The following is a 20,521-nucleotide window of genomic DNA, read 5'->3' on the forward strand; positions in this document are numbered from 1 at the left end:
CCTAGACATAGATTGTTGCTTTAATCAATCCCACCAGCTGGCTCCACCCACGTACACCATCTTCAAACAACACTCCACTCTCTTCCACAACCACCATCTTCAACCAAAACCTTAGACATAGATTAATTATTGCTTTAAACAATCTCATTGTACCTAAATCACCTACTTGTGACGAATGGACACTCAGAACAACAATTTGGAGTCATCAAATGAAGAAAGTTTGGTCTTTTTTTAGTTTTCATGAATTTGTTCGCGTCTCAAAACTATTGGTTAGCGTTTTTATTTGGTAAACTAGTACCAAAATATGTAATATATTTCAGTAGATGGTCACCGAATAAATGTATATATTTTGGTAGTGACTTGTCGAACGAATAAACGTATCCCCTTTTTATTGTTTCATTCGAGTGACATATTGAACTATGTAAGTATATTTGGTAGTTTGCCACCGAATATACCATATATTCGGTGGTTTCCCGTCGAACACTGGGACCCCAAAAAAAAAATTGACACCGATGATGGAGGAATCGGTGGTGGAAGAAAGCACCTATGGGGTGGGGTAGGATTGATTGGTGGGTTTAAAGAGTAAAGATTGTGTTTTTTATGAAATTAGGGGTATTTGTGTCATAGACTCATAGTAGGGTGGTCAACTCAGCAAAAATTAAGAAATTCAAATTTGTGAGTGGTGAACAAAGTAAGGGTGGTCATCTTAGCAGTTTAGGGTGATCGGAATAGCCGTGGTCCATAAATAATTCATTAATCCACTTTGAAGGTTGATAAAATAACTCACCTAATGCATTTTGGATTATACCAATAGTTAAGATTAGGCTAGGTTTACAGTTTGATTCCTTTCAATGTAACCAAAAAATAAAAGGCTTAATTGTGTTTTTACCACCCAAAGTTTACATTGATTCCCACTTTACCACCCAGAACTTTATTTGTCACACTTTACCACCCAAAGTTTACATTGATTCTAACTCTACCACCCAGAAATTTATTTGTCCCACTTTACCACCCAAAGTTTACATTGATTCCCACTTTACCACCCAAAAACTATTTTTCGTGTCCCAGTTAACCTTTTTCCGTCTATTCTGTCACTCTAGATTCAGAGAGTAAAGTGGAAATGAATGTAAATTTTGGGTGGTAAAGTGAGAATCAATGTAAACTTTGGGTGGTAAAGTGGGACAGATAAAGTTCTGGGTGGTAAAATGAGAATCAATGTAAACTTTGGGTGGTAAAGTGAGACAAATAAAGTTCTGGGTGGTAAAGTGGGAATCATCTCAAACTTTGGGTGGTAAAAACACAATTAAGCCGACCTACCTTTTTCTAAGGTGATAAATCAGGATTTTAAAATTAATGGGGCGTGACAAGGCCAAGCGCTTGGTGTGTTTTTTCTTATAATTGTCAAATAGTAACAATTATAGACTCTTTCAAAGTCTAGATTGTATACACCTAAACTTTTAATTTCCATTAAAGTCTTTTAAAATCTATCAAACTTCATATTGAATACACCCCTAAGGCCCAATTTGATATTGGTGTGAGGTAAAGCAGTTGTGAGAAAAAGTTGTTGTGGGGTAAAGCAATTCTCCACTTGCTTATTTTTGAACCCCCCCAAAAACAACTTATTTTTACTCCATTTTTGAAAATAAGCAGCTTCTACTTTTTATACCAAACACCTTTTGGATGAAAACTTTTAAAATAAGCTGCTTATTTTTGCCACACCTCAATATCAAACTGGGCCTAAATTAGATCTTAAATTTCCATCAAGAGTAAGGTAGTGATGGTTAGACGAGAGTATAATACAACAACATTGTGTTAGTGGCAAGGTGTTGGTAGTTGCATTAGGGGTGTTGGGAGTGAGGTGGTGGTGGTTAGGTTGGGGTATAGGTGATGATGGAAAGTATCGTGGTGGTGGTGGTGGTGGGGACGAAGTTGGAAACAGGTTGGTGGTTGTGACGGTGCTAGTGAGGCAATAGTGGAAATGGTGTTGTGGTAGGTGTGGCTTTTTTTCTTAAAATCTCACTATCTTAGAATGTTACAATTAATAAATATTTATGTTGTTTAAAGGAACTTGAAGTCAGAGTTTATGACCCCAAATTTACACTTTTCCGATACTAATTCCAAGATTTTCGTGTTGATGATACTAAATAAGAAAATTAGAGTTTGTCAAACTTTTTTTTTTTTTTTTTGGCCAAGAGAGTTTGTCAAACTTAACTTCCTCTAAATACCAAGTTTAAGTTTCGCATCCAAACACACGTGAATGACATATTGCTAGTTTAGGCATCAAAAAAGTATTTGTCCAGTTCCACATCAGCACTCGACACTCTTCTAATTACCTCTCTTGTTTACCTTACCTCTCTTGTTTACCTTATAGGGGATAAAGCATAGAAGTTATGGTTAGTACTTTGAGCAAAAGGTAAAGAGAACTTTGTCTAAAAAGAGGTCAAACTATTTGCCACATCACTCAATGATGACCAAATTTTGGAATTAACAAAAGTAGACAAACAAACAAGAAACATTTAGAAAAAAACTAAGGAAAACTTTCTTTAAGCAAATAGTAGATTTTTATTTTTTGTTATATTGGAGGAAATTGAACCCTAAACATATTATAATCCATACTCATTATCCCACACACCCTCATCACTTGGACTAACTCCAAGGACTTAAGAACACCCTAGATCTACATCAACCAATGAGCTTCTTCCATAATTAATAAAAGTCTATGCATTTTGGTCACTGTATTTTGACCCAAAATCAATTTTGGTCCTTGTGGATTTAAAGTTGATATTGTGGTTTAAATTGTTAACAATCTTATGCAAATTTTAATTTTTCTCAAATCCACTTATAATTACAACTAAAAACTTGTTTAAACTCGAATGTTTCACTCAATGATGACAAAAAATAATCTATAAAGCCTTGAAATTGATTTTCAAACCATAAATTAAAAAAATCCCAAATTTGTAAATCAAAACTTAAAATTTTGCGAGACTGATTTATATATCAAGTAAACATGAAAATGAAAATTGTAATTACTTTTAGAAAACTGATAAGATGGTCTTTCAATCCCTCATTCCACATTTTTTTGAAAAACAAACATATCATTATTTTCCAAATAGAAAATATGAGTTTTTTAATTAATTCACAAAATTCCAAAATTGTCTTAGATTGTAAGCAACATAAAACATAGGGACCAAATTAGTAATTTTTAAATCACGACACCAAAATTGATTTCGCATGGCATGCTGACGTGGTATTACTAATTCACTTAAATTATAACACGTGTACAATTCTTATGAGTATTATTTAGGATTTACGGTCTTATATTTGGGGTTTTTTTTTTTTTTTAAAAAATCTATATCTAGACCCCAATATACAACCTGGCCTGGTTGCAAAAAACATGTACCAAGTCGATCCTGGCGCATGAAGAACGCAGTGATTTACATGGCCATCCATGGCTAGACGGAGAAGCGGTGAAGAGAGAGGTAAGTATGAGGGAGAGAGGCCGCGCGCGAGGAAGAAGAGAAAGAGAGAAGAGAGAAAGAAAGAAGAGAAAGAGAAAGTCATGGGGAAATGAGAGAGAAATGAGAGAAATGAGAGAAAAGAGAGATTGAGCCACGTACACTCGAGTTTGGTCGACTGTGGCTAGCATTCTTCAATTATTAATTACTATTGTTTGTTAGTGACAATCATTGTTAATGTGGAACAGTAATAATTTAAATTTCAAAAATACTCTATTAATTACTACTATTTGGCAGTGACAATTATTGTTGTTACTGTGAGACAATAACAAATTTAAATTACAAAATAGACTTTTTAGTAATTTAGTATTTATATATTAATGATTGTACACATTTTATAATTTAATTGGATTGTTATCACCGGGTCACACACAATAATTTTTCCATAAGTTCTCCAAACATAGAGACCACAAACGTAATTTGCCCATTAACAAACCCATGACCATCCGATAAAATGATCCTCAACGATCAAACCCAACGGAGAAACAAATATGGCCAGTGAAATCTTTGTAGTTTCAGTTGCTGGGCAGGGTCATCCCCCACCATGCATCAAGCTCTACAACTATCTAACCTCCCTCAATTTCCATACCACCCTTTTCATTCCTTCTCTCTCTCCTCTTCCATCTCATCTCTTTTACCCAAACCCCTTTACTGAGACCGACCAATACTGCAAGTAAACGGCCCAAGACCTTAAGGACCACCTTGCCAATCTCTCAAATTTTTCCCACACAGCTTGCTTCTTTGTGCTATCAATCTTTCAGATGGGTTGGGAATTGGGATCAAAGGGTTTTCGGAAAACTTAAGGACTAGATATGGAGTTCTTCACATTCAGTGGGGGAAGGGTCTACCTAAATTGGGTGATTGACCTCCATCAATCTTAGAGATTGAGGGCTCTGTAGCTCTAATGTTTAACTTGTGTGATTTCTTGGAGTGTTCATGATCCATCAAATGGGGATGCCAACAAAGGATCTGGGCTCATTCTTGCATGAGATGTATTAGACCAACTTAATTCAACATGGTATATACCGTATACCAACTGAACTGACGAGATATCCATGCACGTGCGTATGTGGGTCCCTCGGTCGTTTAAATCCACGGAAAATAAAATTTATTTTGAGATTGTTAACCATAGTAGTAAAGCACAAGCCTATAATTCATAATAAAATATAAACGAAGCAATACAAACCTAAGTAAAATGTCAGCCAAGCCACATTGACCAAATGTGTAATTTAGCCTTTTGCTTTATTATGTGTTCAGTTTCCTTGAAAGAAACATCTAACAAGCCTCATCTCTTTCATAACTTTCCATGCCACCCTTAGATGATATTTCCTGGAAATATTAGTACAGGCAATATACAAGGCAGGATGATTTCCTGAAAAACCTTGAGTCACTTCTTTACAAATTGCCTATCTGGCCAAGACGGCTTAAATATAGATTGAGAGGACCGGCAAATCATGACAAAATCATACAATTCTATGGACTGCAGAGCTGAAGAATATGAGTGTCACCCTTGATGTTGTCATCTTGTCTCGTCCATGTCAATCACCTATGACTTGCGTGCGCTCCTGAAAGAAGCAAAAACATTGGTCAAACTGATTAATGGATTTCTACCGGAAGTAGCTTAAGTCCGTCTCTCTCTCTCTCTCTCTCTCTCTCTCTCCCTATATATATATATATATATAGAGAGAGAGAGAGAGAGAGAGAGAGAGAGAGAGAGAGAGAGAGAGAGAGAACCAGACTTTAGCAATGTGCAGACGTCCAGAATGAAAAGAAACACACACACAGACGCATTATCACAACTAGTGCATCATGTTTATGCCATTACAACTTGTACACAATTATTTACCTTGCAGAAAGTGTATGAGAACTATTTACAGCCCCCCGGGGAGCACTTGAGCGTCGTGTCCTCTGATCATGCTCCTTGATGACACGCATAGAAGAGACTTCTTTTTCCATGGCAGCTACTTCTCTCCGCATTTTTCTGGCCTCAACCTCCATTGCTCTATTCAGTGTATCCACCTTCTTTGCCAACATCTACTTGATTCCACATCAGAAACATAAATTAAGAGCAAAACAAGAGTGGGGCTAGGATGCAACATTAGTGACATCTACTATCTAACCTCAATTGCATCATCCTTGTCCTTGAGAGTCTGATCTTTCTCATGGCAAGCTTTCCTCAAAGATATGACCTCTTTCTGTAACATATCATACAGCACTCCAGAAACATAATCTTCATGTTCTGTCCTTGATTGTTCAGCCGAAGCCCCATTTGGGCTCTCCTCATGTCTACCAATAATCTCATCCGTTTGAGTCTGATCACTGGTACTGTTAGGTGTGTTATCTTTCCCCATTGCATCTGGGATTAACTTATCTCTATGTAGCAATCTACTACCACCATCAAATGATCTAGATGAAACCTTGGCTTGTTTTAATACTGAACTAGCACTGTTAGAACGGTTGGAACCAGATTGAAAATTTGAATTTCTCCTAGATAGATAGCCATTAGAGGATGATCTAGAGAAGTTCTCAGCTCCACCAAGAGACTGACGCCTTGAAGGTCCATTGTTTGTGGTTCTTGCTTCCGAAGCTATGCGGGAATTACCATTAGATGCTTTAAGCTTTTCCTCCAACACCTTGAATCTTACTTGGTATTTTTCCTAAGAACCAATTAATGATCAACTATTAAGAAGAGGCTTAAACACACAACAAAAGAGACTAAAAGTAAACAGTTAGCTTACAAGTTGTAAGCAGAGACTAAAATCAAACAGTTGGCTTACCTTTAATTGTGCTTCTGCCTTTGCAGTACGCTCAGCTACTGCCAGTTTGTCTCGAAGCTGTTGCATTTCTCCCTACAAAAAATGTAAAATTATATTACATCTCAACTGAAGCAGCAATTGCCAAGTTCAATTCCTAGGGGTGGACATCAAAGAGGTTGTGGTGGGATTCAAACTTGAGATAATGCTTCATGAAGCACCTAATCCCAATTTAACTTGCCATAACGTAACCTCTTGGGTTCAGGATGCAACTTTCAACAATGAAAGCAAAGAACTATTTGGATAAATTAAAGGAGTTGTAAATAAAAATGATGAGGTGGCATTTGAATCATAACATGCCTGAAAAAATCTCCTTTCTTGAAGCCATTGCTTTACCGGCATCACTTTGTCATTGGAATCTTTCCACTCATTTGCAACAACAGTGGCAACCCGATTTGCAGAGACCTTTGCACGAGCCACCTCCCGCTCCAAAGTTTTCTTCTCGTCCTACGCAAGCTTGAAGGTTAGAGGCAGTTTGCATTTGTGACAGACTCAGAACAACTACGAAGTGATTTGGAAGAACTGGAGTTCCAAGAAACGGTTATTACATTCATATCCTGCACTTTCCGCTGGTAAGCACGAACAGCATTGGCAGCAGCTCCACCGGCTAAAACAGCCTCCTCAAGCTCGCGAACAGTTTGGGTTAGCTTCTCCACCTCAGCTACCTTTTGCCGGTGCATTCTGTCGAGGATTTTGTTCTCCTCCTGATAAATCACCAAGACATGTAATGTAAAACTGTTTCTAATGCTTGTACACATCCCATGGTACATTCCCTCATCCACATATACTGATTGCCTGCAGCAGGAAAACTCTGAATGAAGTACAAACCTGGCATATTTCAATCTGCTTCATCAGCTCTTGGTTTTTGTTTTGCAGATCTTCAACCAAGGATGCTTTTGCTAAAGCAATCTGAACAGTTCTTTCAGCCTCAACTAGAGCAGCTTCCTTGGATTTAGTAAGCCGATCAAGTGCTCGGTTGTCATCCTGCAACTTTGCTACCTACAAAACCAAAACATCAAGCACTAGAAAAAACTGAACTCAATATTTATTTTTTTTCCATGTTCATGGAATCAAAATATCCATGAAAACAGTAACCAAGGCACAGATATACAACATCATGCCACAGAAAAGGAGGTCATAGTATTACAGAAGGATATACCTCCTGCCTAGCAAGCTTAAGCTCTGCCTCCAGTGGAGCAATGATGGCTTCGATGGGTGGCATTTCATCATCTTTCTGTGCAGCATGAACTCTTCGAAGTGTGGCTTCTGCTGCAAATTGTGCAGCCAAAGCTGCTTTTTTCTCATCATTTATTTTCTTAATCTCAAGATTCTGCAAATCACAATGTACTCATTATTGCAAGCAGAAAAGTAATTCAATGTTGGTTAAAGAAGACAATACAATCAGAAAGCAAAGGAAATTACAAATAGTACCTTGCTTTCCAAAAGGGCTTCAGTTGCTTTAAGCTTTTCATCCACCTTGTTTAGTTCATCTGTCAACTGAAATTATTAACCAACAGTAAATAATCAGCAATTCCCCTGTTAACTTAATGTTTTCTCAATACACTGATTCAGAATAATTGAAGAGAGTAAATAGTTCACATTATTAAGTGCTCTCGCAAGATATCTCCAAAATAAGTTCAGGATTTTCAATATCTCTAGTAAAACAAAACGATCATCACTTGCAAGTATCAACAAAATAAAATTTAAAATTATTTATCACTGGTGGTGTTCAGCAGCCCAGGTATCATTGTTCATATGAGAGATTATATGTGATGATTATATTAGATCTCAACAAACATCTGTTTGAGATAGCAAGATTGTTGATAAATTTCAGACTTAGCTGGTCTATTTGATCTCCACAAGCACCAAATACTCCCTCCCCCCCAAATTGCTGGTATATCCCAGAGAATGATTTTTGTCACATAGTTCTATGATCTAATGCAAGGCACCAGAGCATATTTGTCAGATCGTAATAAAGAGGATAAATAAAATTCGGTATGTTTTGTAAGAATGCTGATAGTTTTGTAATGTTATATAGTTATACCACTGAGAAGAAGACATCGATATAATATACAACAAAACAAAATTGAGGATAACAACATGGCTATGAATATGATTACGTGGGAAAGGAGTTTTTTTGTTTTTTTTAATTTGTTTAATTACAAAGGAGAAATATTATCTCCTCCAAATGAATATGCAGTGATATTTTCAAAATTAAGTACCCACTGTCAGTAAAAACATGAATAACCTATTCCATTTCAAGTTTTTTCTTTTTAAATTGGAAATCTTTCTTATAAAGCTTTGGTTAAAAATCACTTAGTTTTAACACACTATCTAAGACTCTTGAAACCAAAGGTTTCAAGCTTTTACTAGAAAGTGGCATTATAAAATTTGCCCCATGCTTATGTCCCAATAGGTGGGTGTTCTAGTCATCCACCTGTTTGTTTGGTGAAGCAACTGGATATAATAATGTCAAGATCAGCTTTTAAGAAAAATTAAAACACAGAACAATTGCAATAAAAGAAAATAATATCCAAAAGATTGAAAAGTTAGAAATTCACAAACTTCCATCCACAATGCAACAGTTTAATAAGTAGGTTTCCTTGATAAATTTCAGATAACTAAATGTCAGAAACTTAGAATAGAATAATACCATTGGTCCAAAAGCACTATTTCTTCAAAATTTAGCAAAAGGTAAAAGCCAGTAACCAGTAGGTAACATAGCAGAATGAAGATTTCAGCTTTTAACTATTAATAGAGTGAAGATTTCAGCTTTTAACTATAAATAGACTGAAGATTTCAAGTTTTATCTATAAATAGACTGAAGATTTCAGTTTTAGACTGAAGATCAACACATAAGACTATCATGATCTCATCTTGCTTGCACAGAAATTCCACTTACAGACATATCAAACAGTGCACAATCTCAGTCAGAAGACTTAGAACTAGTGTGTCAGAACAAAATCCCGCTTAACTCAAATGATACACATACTAAATTATATGCCGTATTTACAAGAAGTATGATATAATTTTGTATGACAATATTTTTCTCTTTAATTCTAAGAAGTGAAAGGTTATTTGTCAAAGATGTAAACTATTGATAGTTTAGAGAAGCAACTTAAGAAAGCATTGGTAAATAAAAGTCTGATACAATCTGTCACATTCATATATTCTAGTATGTATGATGATGGCAAGTTAGTTACATGATTAAAAAAATAAAAATACATGAGGAACAATAAGATTCTTTTCTTTGCTCTTCATTTGTCTGACATACATATATCGATCACCGCACATTTTGCAACTTTATCAATACAACAACAATCAATGACCACAATCAGAAACCTATATAACTACTACCCAAACTGACCGCTATCACAGACTATAAAAGTATCGGAAATTGACAACATCGTCATGCAAATTGCCCCAAAAATCAATCCAATCGCTAATGCCATAAGCAAAATTAACTGAAATTACTGTAAGTAGAAGCACAAAAATGGCTTTTGCAATTAAAATAGAGTACCTCTTCAACGGCCTTTTCTTTAAGGCGCTCTGAATTCCTCAACGACTTGATTTCTGCAACAGCATCTCCCAATTCCCTATCTTTATCTGTTATTTCATAAATAAATAAAAGAGAAACAAAATTGAGTGAAAATTGACCTTATAAATTTTAAAAGAAATGAAATTTGATCAAATTTATTTTCTAAAGCTCTAAAGTAGACAAATTTATCAAATTAATAATATACTAATATCGTTTCTCCTAGCTAGCAAATGTTTGTCTGAAATTTATGGTCAGGAAAACACTTCCCGAGTAAATGGAGAGAAAATTAGAAGAAAATTTATTTTTTCCAGAAAATGAGGCTATAAATTAGACAAATTGATCAAATTGACGAGATAATAATATCGTTTCTCATTAGATAGGAAGAAAATGTGAGCTCCAAATTTTCTCGGAAAACACTTTTTTCCGGGAGAAGGGAGACCGGAGAAGAAACAACATACATACCTCGGACTTCGTTCTCGAGGCGGTTGAGCTCGACACGGACTGGATCGGAGCCGTGCATGAGGGTGATGAAGTCATCGACTTCGGAGCCGGCTCGGGAGATTCCGGCGGAGCTGGTCTTCTTGCGAGCCTTGAACGACGCCGAGGAGGAGAGGCTGGGCGGCGGCTTCGGGGGGTCGGCTTCGGCGCTGCTAATGTGAGTACTGCTCGCCATTTGGGGGAGAGAGAGATCTGCTGGTGCCGTGCTCACACAACGCCCCAGTGAGCCCTGAAGTACAGGAAGGAAGAGAGAGAGAGAGAGAGAGAAGAGGGGGAGTCTCTTCCTCTATGGAGATGACACCTTGACAGTTGACACTTAGACTGAGTATTTTTTCAATTCTTTTACTGTGAGAGAGCGAGCGAGCGAGAGAGAGGATTAAGTTTGATGGTTTATATAAAGGCGAGGATTAAAGAAGGGGTTTAGGCGGGGTTTAAATACGAGAGAAAGATAATCCAAAAGTGCTCCGACTTTGGACAGAGGGGGATGACACGTGTACTGTGTGAGCACTGTGTAATGTATGTTTGCAATTATGCAAACTGCATCCGCATTTGGAGTTTATCAAGTCAAGTAAAAGTTCGATAAGCCCCAAGTACTTCCCAAAGTGAATTTCTATATGTACCCTACAAGTTTTTCATTATAACCAATATTTTTTTAAAACTCCAAGTTCAATTTTTACCCTTTGACAAAACTAAAAACAAAGAGAAAAAAAAAAAAAAAAAATCAAAACACCAAACCCCACCCTCCCAATGCAAAGTAGTACACCACGAGGGGGTAAAATGTAAATTTACGTTGACAAAGTATACATGCAGTTTATGAATTATCTTCAGACCAAGAAAAAGTATATATACATGCAGTTTGTGTCTGGATGAAATTGATTAATGAATGCACTCGATCTTAAGGGAAACCAATACTAACAAGGCTTCAATAATAAAACAGCTGGTTATATATATTGTCATTGAAGTTCTGACCAAGAGGACCCATGTTCCGGTTAGACCACAGCTAGCTAGCTCTTCCATACCCCCATGCATTTTACTTACAACTCTCTCTCTCTCTCTCTCTGTATAGATGGAGTGATGTCATTTTGTTTAAATATTACAAGGGTCAAAGTTAATTAAGTGGTCTAGTTCTACCAAAACAAAATTAAGTGGTCGACCAGGGGGGATCTAGATCTTCTTTTTATCTTGACTATTCTAAATTTTTAATCCAAATAATTCATTAAAGTGCACCGCCCGGCGGTTATATTATGCTTTGAGTATTATCATCACTAACTCTTAATTTAGGAATATGTTATTTAACTAGCTAGCTAACACTTTTTCCAACTTTTTTTTACCAACTTATATGGCATGTTAGATTGGCTAAAAAAGAAAAAAGGAAATTACAGATTTGGTCCACTTATTTTATAATTAGTTCAATGTTGGTTCACGATCTTTTTTAAGTTCTGTTTTGGTCCACTAATTATTTCATTTGTTCAATAAAAGTCCAGATTTGTGACTTTAAATCTTTTGGGTTGTGTTTTCTTCAATTATAATTGAAGTATAAATTATATTTCATCATTTTTTAGTCATAAAAATAAATTTGAAGTATTATAATCTAAAAGAATTGAGATTGGCTGAAGTTTGAAAAATTAGCAGTTTCGGATACCCTACTTTGGGGTCAATTATCTTGAGTTTTATAACTCCAATTTGAATGATCTTTATATGGTTGTAAAGAAGAAATGCATAGCTTTAAAATAAGTATATGTTTACTGAATTTAGGTGAGATTTAATAGGGCAAAAGGCAGACCAAATTTGAAAAAACAAATCTGGACCTTTATTGAACAAATGAAACAATTAATGAACCAAAACAGAACTTAAAAAAGATTATAAACCAAAATTGAACTAGGTATAAAATAACTGGACTAAATCTGTAATTTCCTCAAAAGAAAAAGAAAAAAGACATTTGTTTAATTTCCAAAACGAAACATATATGCAACCTTTGTTTAGGATTCTTCAACAGAGAGAAACAATAGAAACCAGCCAACACATGTTTGGCTAAGGAACCTTCTTCAGTCTTCATCTTCAACTTTCTATTACAATAATCTCCTTCATTTTCAGCTCTCTATCATAATTTTTTTATCTTCAATTCTATGTCTTTGAATGTTGTAGGCCGGATTTAACAACCTAATGATTTAGATTCATAAAAGGGAAATAACACTTATGTAATGTGACGAGTCAACATACCATTTGGGCGGATAAAAAAAGTTGGGAATAGGAGTTAAGTTAAACAAAAATGTCTTGAATGGGGTAATCATATCACGTGTATGGTGCGAGCTGAGTGGTGTCATGTGTTCTACTTATTTAAAATTGTAAATGTTACTTAAAATAAAGACACATGATAGTTTCAACAAAAAAAAAAAAAAAAACACATGATAGTACATTAATAGGGTTGCACCATACACATAGCACGAAAATTTTTACCTCAGTCCCTAAATTTTACCGTTGTAGTGAATAGCGATGATATAGGTCAAATCCCAATCCCTAGGATTATCGATCACTTGTACAGCAAACAGACGGTATGATGAAATCAATCAAAGTCATCAAAATTTGTAGTTCAGAAAGGGAAATGGCAACAACTTTAATAATTATATGTACAAGGGCAGGCAATTGTGAAGCAAAAAGAGCTAGTTGCCTTTGCTTCTCCATTTGGAAACAAAATGGACATGATTTATTAAATGGTTTCAGGCAATTAGTATTTGTGGATCGAAATATATGCAACAAGCAGCTTTCATAATTAGTTATAAGTATCCATTTTTTGTCATATATATATATAAATCGTTTTTATGAGGATTTTCCAAAAATAGGAAGACAGACCCATTTGAACAATTTTGAAAGCAAGCAAGCTCATATGGCATATGATGAAGATGCATTATCAAACGTGAAAGAAGAGTATTGTTGCATTCAAGTGATGGTGATGGAGGGTGAGTTCGAATTAAGATGGAAAAATGATTCGATCCATTTCCATGTTATCACTAAAAAGTATTATCACATTTATCAAATTTATTCACAGATAGTATTTCACTTGGATTTGGATTGTCCACGTACAGAAGTTGTTTCAATCTCACACATATATAAAAAGTGTTAAAATCAATCTATTTCCTGTTTTGCTTGAATACTTTTATATTTATAATACCTACACAATTGAAGTCAATAAAAAATAAGTATATGGATCCAAATTTATTTCATTTATTCAAATTTGGATATACTGTGAGACCTTATAAATATGCATGGCAATCACATTTGATAGGGTATGTAGTATTATTGGTGAAGGAATGTTGAGGCAAGAGAATATGCAAAGATGTGGTGGCATGCAAAAGTAGGAAATGAGGGGGATCGATGCTGAGAGAGAAAGCAATGAGCAATGGGATTGGGATTGGGATTGGGGGGTTAGGGAATGGGGAGGAGGGGTGTGTTTGTGGCTTTGTGCATATGGCATATATATCATATCGTAAAGGGCAAGTGGGAGTGGGACGACAGCACATGCACATGCGACTCAGAAAGCGTAGACAGCACATGACATGACAATGCGTGAATTGCACCATTGCTTGCTTGCAATTCTGCCCTATCTAAGTCTCTCTCTCTCTCTCTCTCTCTCTCTCAAATCACAAACAGCCAGCCACCCATGCACACACCCCCTTCACACGTGGCATCAGCCTCTTGATCTCTGACACATGCCTCATCTCATCTAGTCATCTCTACGATTTCTGACTTGGGTCAAATCAAGTTTGATTCCACTGGAATACTAGAGCCCTCAGCCCTGCATGCATACATATTAGTTTTTTTTTTTTTTTCTTGTTATTATTATAAATATTGTGGCGATTGTCAACCATTGACAGATTCAGTATTATATGGATCGTTGTGTCGATCATACAGGTACTGCATGCAAGGGATCATGGGCTGTAATACATGTCGTTGTTCTTCTAAAAAAAACATATTGTGTAATTCTTTTTGTATATTTTAAATGTAGACCATCGTAAGCCTACAGCTCAGCTCATTCCAACTATGCCTAGCTAGTAAATTATCTACTCCACTTTCTAGATCACTAATTCACAAAACAAAACAAAAAAAAAACAGAAAAAAGCAGTTTCTAGCTCACTATCTAATGGTAGTCCTTTCTTTTGATTATGTACCAAATATTTAATGATTTGATAATATGCTCATACATAATATTAATGTCATTTAAACCAGGCTGTAGGTCGTGAACTTTGTCCCATTTGCGTGATAGAACTTACCTTTAAAAACCGGCTTAGAAAGGAATGGAGCCCAAGAGCTTATTTACTAGCTACCCAAGATGTCTATTTTTTAATCACGGGATTATGATCCTAACAGACTTTCTTTAACTACATGTGCTTGATCAGTTAATGTCTTTATAGATTATAGATCCCAAGGTTTTAAGAATCATTGAACTTATACATGGAGGATGTGTTCCCACCATAACCAAGACAAAGAGGCAGTTTATGTGTGATGAGCAATAAATTGACACTTCTGTAAACCAGTAGACGATAATTATATTACATATAAATAAGTTAGTATGGGAGCTGAGACATTTATTTGGGAAGTAGAAGGATGGTAGTTTGGACCAACTTAATCAGCTACAAAATTTCAATATGGATCGATCATCAGGTGCTCTCCTGCATTCAATGTTCTTGCGCATTAAAGTTCATTATTGAGGCTTTTGAACTGAAACTTTGCTTGTATATGTACCAACATTGAAAAAGAAATCACCTAGTTTGTACATCACAGAACATAAAGACCCAACTACACATACAAGGACCCAAAATTGGAAGGTTCAACATTCAAGAGAACTATATTACTGAGAAAAATGACAAGCTAGGATTTAAACTAGAAAGCCAACCTCACTAGTACCAAGTGCGATTAGACTCTGGACACAGGCTCACACAGTCACAGCCAAGCCTTCTAATGGCCTATAGTAAAAGCCCATAGTGAAAGCCCAAAACTAGAAGTTAATTTCTAGTGTACCAGATGTAAATTACCTGATCTGAAATTGATGTGAATTGAATTTGATTGAATACTACTTAATTTGCTTTTGGTCTAGTGTTTAATAGGAGCTCTCTATCTGATTGGATTTGAAACAAGAATATGAGAATAACAGTTTGGTGGTGCTAGACTGCTAGGGACATATTGGATGCATATTGGTCAAATCCAATCCATTGTTTATATTGGGTGATCCAATCCAATCCATTCTATATTGGCTAATCCAATCCATTGTTTATATAATGAATCCAATCCAACCCATCGTTTATGATAAAAAAAAGTCTATATGGGCATGGATCCTACTTTGAGGATCCCTTTTTATGGTATAGGATCTCATTCCAGTTTCTCATTTCAAAGTAAACATCAACATGCAAATAACTGCATATGATGGCAGTTCATTTTTTCCTTTTCTTAAGAGCATATACATGCACATAATTACTGAGTACATATATAGGCAAACTAAAGCATATCCTACATTCCATTAATGTCAAGGTTTGGAACATCAAACAAGCATCAAATGGAAGTCTTTGCTTACCGAAATGGTGCCTTCGAACATCACAAGCAACCCTTCATATATTGGTCAATTATGTATTACCAGACATTTGTAATTCAATACGATGGCCAAATCACAATTATTTCAGAAAACAAAAAGGAGAAAAAGGAGTATAAGGACTTCCCTACTGTGTACTTAGACGGGGTTTGGTTAAAATATGAGATTACATGCCAGAGATATCAATGTACAATATTTGTATATTAGAAAATGGATTCATTTAAATTCCATGTTTTTTCAAATCGTCTAACAAGTTCTCGCAATCTAAGGAAGCAAATCTTTCTCCAATAAGATAGCAAGTACAGCACCAAGCCGAAAAGGAGAGAGAAAACTAACATGAGATATTGCTGTTGCATTGCAACAACAATTTGCAATGTTAAGAGAACAAAGAAACTTGTTTGATTGGGACACATGGACTGTGACCTCCTGCAAATCTTTGAGGTTGTATTTAAAGTATATTTCAAAATTAAAATTTATGATATATATAAAAAAGATCCATAAATAGGCATACAAAAGCTTCATGTACCTTCTTATCTTTCATTTACTAAATTCTTAGAATAAATTGATACCTCAAACTGCAATAAATATTAGAAAATCTTAAAAACTTATAATTCAAGAGGTTTGACCTCATAAATACTTCTATGTTGATTTAGAACCATTTGCTAAAGTAGCTTCACGTTCCTGACGACGTCGTTCTCTCTGCAAAGTAAAAAAACCAAAAGGATATGAGATGTAGAGATGTGAAAAAAAAAAAAAATCCAAAAAGATTGACTAACTGGCTCAATCCAATCTAACCTAAGCGGTTTGGATTGGTTATCTTTTTAGTTTGTATTATATATGAAAATAAATAACCAATTGCATTGGATTGGAGGGATTACCATATTTTTAATTTTTAAAGAACTGAATAACACAACCACTCCAATTCGATAAAACTATGTGTCTTTGATGAAATTGTCTTCTAGTTAGTATCCTACTATTTTATGACATGTCTTTATTTGTTTTAAATAATTAATTTTTTCTTAAAAGCTTGAACACTTTTCTCTATGGATGGTTGCATTTAGAAGCCAGAATTGTAATTTGATGATACTATGGATGATGTTATATTAAATCAAAATTCTGTAGACGCAATGGATTTTCTTTAGTAACATAGACGGTTCTAGGTGGACATACCAGAGAAAATGATATTTAGAATTAAAAACCTAAGCCCATAACAACTTGCAATTACAAAAACTAGAAAAAGCTCAATAATCAAAGCCAATCCGAATTGACTAACTCACTTAAACTGACATGCAAAAGGATAAAACAAACTATTTGTGCCACATTTTGGTATCACATCTCTACAAGAGGTGGGATTCCTTTGTATAGGTGGGCTTCACCTATATTAGAAATGTGATACACAATGTGGTACCTCTAGCACTACTCTATGCAAAACCTTCACCAAAACTGACCAATCCAAGCCATGCACACAAAATTTTGCATTTGTATTTCAAAACCCATAAAGATATGCATGTTATAAAGTTTTCAGTTTTCACACATTCATAAGACATTGAGGTTGGTGCATTTTGTGAATAGTTTGACTAGTGCCAACAAGACAAAATACACCACCCTTGGGAACTAAATGCAGAAAGCAAAGTGATGTTTGCATAGCATGACTTGAGAATTTATCAAAAGCATGGATGTCAAGTGGTACAATCTGGACAATAAACACTGGTTTTCAGATTTCAGAAAAGTGCTATGTTATTGAAATTGATTATGTGTCGCATAAACTGGCTGTTAGAGGTCAGACCAAACCATAAGATTTTCTTGTATTAGTACTTTAAATATAAAACATAAAATCAAGATACCTTAGGTTTTTCTTCCAGAAGCAACCAATGAGAATTTATCTCTGTTATACAGATGTTAAACAGTTATTTTCTCTATTAATTGTTCAGGGGAACAATCCTATCTCACTGCTCATAATTCTACCTTTGCATTAAAAGGAAAATAGCGTAATTCTTAATAGTATGTACAGTAGAGGCTCACTGCAAGGCTACAAAGCTGGAGAAATTAGTGAATTCCTAGCTTTCTTTCTAGGGTCAAACTGGATAAAGCTCAGAAGTTTATTACAGTAATGGCTCACTACAAGTCACCCTTTCTAGGGTCACCCTGTGTTGTAGGGGATTTCACTAATGGCTCAAAACTAATTGAGCCATTACTGTTATTAATCTTATACAAAGTCAATAAAGCTTTCTTTTTACAGTAATGGCTCACTTTCTTGGGATTTTTTCACTGCATCCTATTATAATTGGAAGAGGAAAATACAATAGTAAAGCTCCTATATCAGCTGAGCTTGTCAATTAACCATATATAACCAATATAAGGTGAAGGAGAATACTGGGATGAGACAAAGGTACAAAAGAATTTACAAGTCTGAGGAAGTTAATTTGGCTCAAGTTTCCAAAAAAGTTCTGATTCCATTTCTCCCTTTTTCAGTATGGGGTATTAAAATTTTATTTCTCATTCTCCAATTTTGCTTCCCTCTCACTGAATTTCATGGAAATTAAGAAATTGAGTATCCCAAACCTAAGTTCGTCAGACAAGAATTTACCAACAAAGCATTCCTCTTGTTACTTTCTTTTCACTACTCTGGTGTCTTATTGATATGATGGAAGCACAAGGCCTCATATGGTTTACATTTTAATACTCTTTAACTTTTATATCATTGCTAGGATGCATTAGAGCCTAAGAGACTGGGCCCAACTCACATCATATCAGTTCAACCTCTAAGCACCTTGTGAAGAAATTTCAAAAAGCTTGAGCAATTTATGTGGTGTGCATAATATAATAATATAACTCCATGTTACACTCTGCATGCATAGTGGTATATGGAAAAAGTTTGTGCAATCACCCAACTGCAATAATTTAGCATTTCAAGAGAAAGGTTCAAGGAAGAGCGATATACAATCAGAACCCGAAATGATATTTACCAAGATTCAACGTCGTAAAGAAATATAATAACAAGACATACAAACATAGTTATACAATATCAAGTAAACAGTAGAGAAAACTAGGTTTTAACTTTTAAGTTGTATCCTGCATGTGTCGTCAACGTTGTTGATGATGTCGGAAAGATCCAGATATCATCTACCCTAAAAAAGTTTCAATTTTTTTTTCTGAAAATAACTTGCTTAACAAATGATAACAGAAAACATACCCTTCTTTCCCAATAAGGAAGGAAACAGACGAAATCATAGACTGGAGTAATGGTTGAAACTAATACAACATTCAGTCCCGTAAACACCAACAGGGCAGTCATAGGTTGAGTTCTATGTGGCATCGTTCTTTATCGTAGAGACTTATTGTAGCTCTGCAATAAAGACCAGGCAGTTGAGAAAATTTTTCCAAAAATCAACACACACATGCAAGCACGTTTTTATGAGTATGCTCAATTTACATTCATTCAAGAAGTTGCCCACAATCATATGTTATAATATAATGGATACAAGCAGCTCAAAAATGCCTGGTTGGGCCTTAAAGTGGAGAATTGAACTGAGGTTGTAACAATGGAAAAAGAAACTATAGTACAAGAAGGGCAAAAAGAGCACGGCACCTATAAACCATCATAAACTAATATTAATCATGTTTAAATCATTGAGAACATTGTAATGTGATTTGATGGGTCTCCAAAAATGGGTATTTGAATTTTTCTCTTGAACACAAGAATTAAGGGTACCCATTTGAAATTGGCATAAGAAAAAGAGAAAAGAATAAGAGATTCTCAGACCCATTTCATCAAACAGCTAGTAGGCTGATATACATTTCACCAAAAAGGAAAAAATGAAAAATATTGAAGACCCAACACTCAGTCACTGAACCATCAAGGTAAAACGTAAAAGCTTGATTGTTCTATTATGTACAATGCTGAAAATGGAAGAGTATTAGTATTGAATATTCAGTCTTGAAGTTGAAGCTGGGGAAATACCTTAAATGAAGCAAAGAGAGCTACGCGAGAGTGTTGCTCTTCTCTGTCAAATGAAAAATGAAGGAAAACCTTGTTTGAAAAATTGTCTGCCCAAAGTCGAATTTGAACTCAACTGCAAGTGTGTTTCCCTTTGTGTTTCTGATGCTCAGAATACTGAAGCCGGTATGTAGGCATGAATTGAGCCTAAAGTATTGGCCCTTCCAAGCCCCAGCCCCGTTATCTTGCAGTGTGTTTAATTGGACGATGAAATTAAATTTTCTACTTAGAAAAAGTTGGTACTAGACATATGACATTTTCTTTCTCAAAAAAGAAAAAAGAAAAAAAAGACATATGACATTTTCTAATTTTTTTTATTTAATATCATTCATAAGAAATTCTAAAATTATGTGTGAGACTTTGGAGACTAAAGTGGCCGAAATATAGAATACAAAGTGTAGATTCATTCAAAACTTTCATTGTCTTTCATGTTAATTAGAGATGAATTTTGAACTTGTATGATGTGTTAGAGGGCGGCCATTAACTTAAATTTGCTCTTCTCCTGCATTCTTTTACTGGACATGACATGGTGACATAGCATACTCTCACAACCAAATTAAAGGCGGTGATTCTTGAACA

General features: G+C 35.2%; 2 protein-coding genes across 2 annotated transcripts; both read right to left on the bottom strand.

Moving 5' to 3' along the window:
• Positions 1-4,713: 4,713 nt before the first annotated feature.
• Positions 4,714-10,722, bottom strand: LOC147282672 (microtubule-associated protein 70-1-like). Its single transcript, XM_086246520.1, has 11 exons — positions 10,329-10,722; positions 9,849-9,934; positions 7,760-7,825; positions 7,488-7,658; positions 7,157-7,327; positions 6,877-7,032; positions 6,629-6,775; positions 6,293-6,364; positions 5,636-6,172; positions 5,362-5,549; positions 4,714-5,080 (listed from the first exon to the last, which is right to left on the bottom strand). The coding sequence occupies exons 1-11, from the start codon at positions 10,537-10,539 to the stop codon at positions 5,062-5,064; spliced, it is 1,824 nt and encodes a 607-aa protein (XP_086102646.1). The 5' UTR covers positions 10,540-10,722; the 3' UTR covers positions 4,714-5,061.
• A 5,727-nt stretch (positions 10,723-16,449) lies between these two features.
• LOC147282673 (uncharacterized) lies at positions 16,450-20,157 on the bottom strand. The gene is made up of 3 exons (XM_086248840.1): positions 19,907-20,157; positions 19,139-19,291; positions 16,450-16,644 (listed from the first exon to the last, which is right to left on the bottom strand). The coding sequence occupies exons 2-3, from the start codon at positions 19,259-19,261 to the stop codon at positions 16,585-16,587; spliced, it is 183 nt and encodes a 60-aa protein (XP_086104966.1). The 5' UTR covers positions 19,262-19,291; positions 19,907-20,157; the 3' UTR covers positions 16,450-16,584.
• Positions 20,158-20,521: the final 364 nt, after the last annotated feature.

This window comes from Dryas octopetala, chromosome 6, assembly GCF_963921425.1.
Source record: "Dryas octopetala chromosome 6, drDryOcto1.1, whole genome shotgun sequence".
Classification (NCBI taxonomy): domain Eukaryota; kingdom Viridiplantae; phylum Streptophyta; class Magnoliopsida; order Rosales; family Rosaceae; genus Dryas; species Dryas octopetala.

What these genes read in the sequence shown, in the direction of transcription:
- LOC147282672 (XM_086246520.1), bottom strand. Translation starts at nt 10,539, where the DNA reads ATGGCGAGCAGTACTCACATTAGCAGCGCCGAAGCCGACCCCCCGAAG. An exon ending in AAGAAAAGGCCGTTGAAGAG is followed by an intron (nt 7,826 to 9,848) that starts GTACTCTATTTT and finishes TAATAATTTCAG; the next exon opens with TTGACAGATGAACTAAACAA. An exon ending in AGCAGATTGAAATATGCCAG is followed by an intron (nt 7,033 to 7,156) that starts GTTTGTACTTCA and finishes GTGATTTATCAG; the next exon opens with GAGGAGAACAAAATCCTCGA.
- LOC147282673 (XM_086248840.1), bottom strand. Translation starts at nt 19,261, where the DNA reads ATGCCACATAGAACTCAACCTATGACTGCCCTGTTGGTGTTTACGGGA. An exon ending in TTCCTTATTGGGAAAGAAGG is followed by an intron (nt 16,645 to 19,138) that starts GTATGTTTTCTG and finishes TTTACTTTGCAG; the next exon opens with AGAGAACGACGTCGTCAGGA.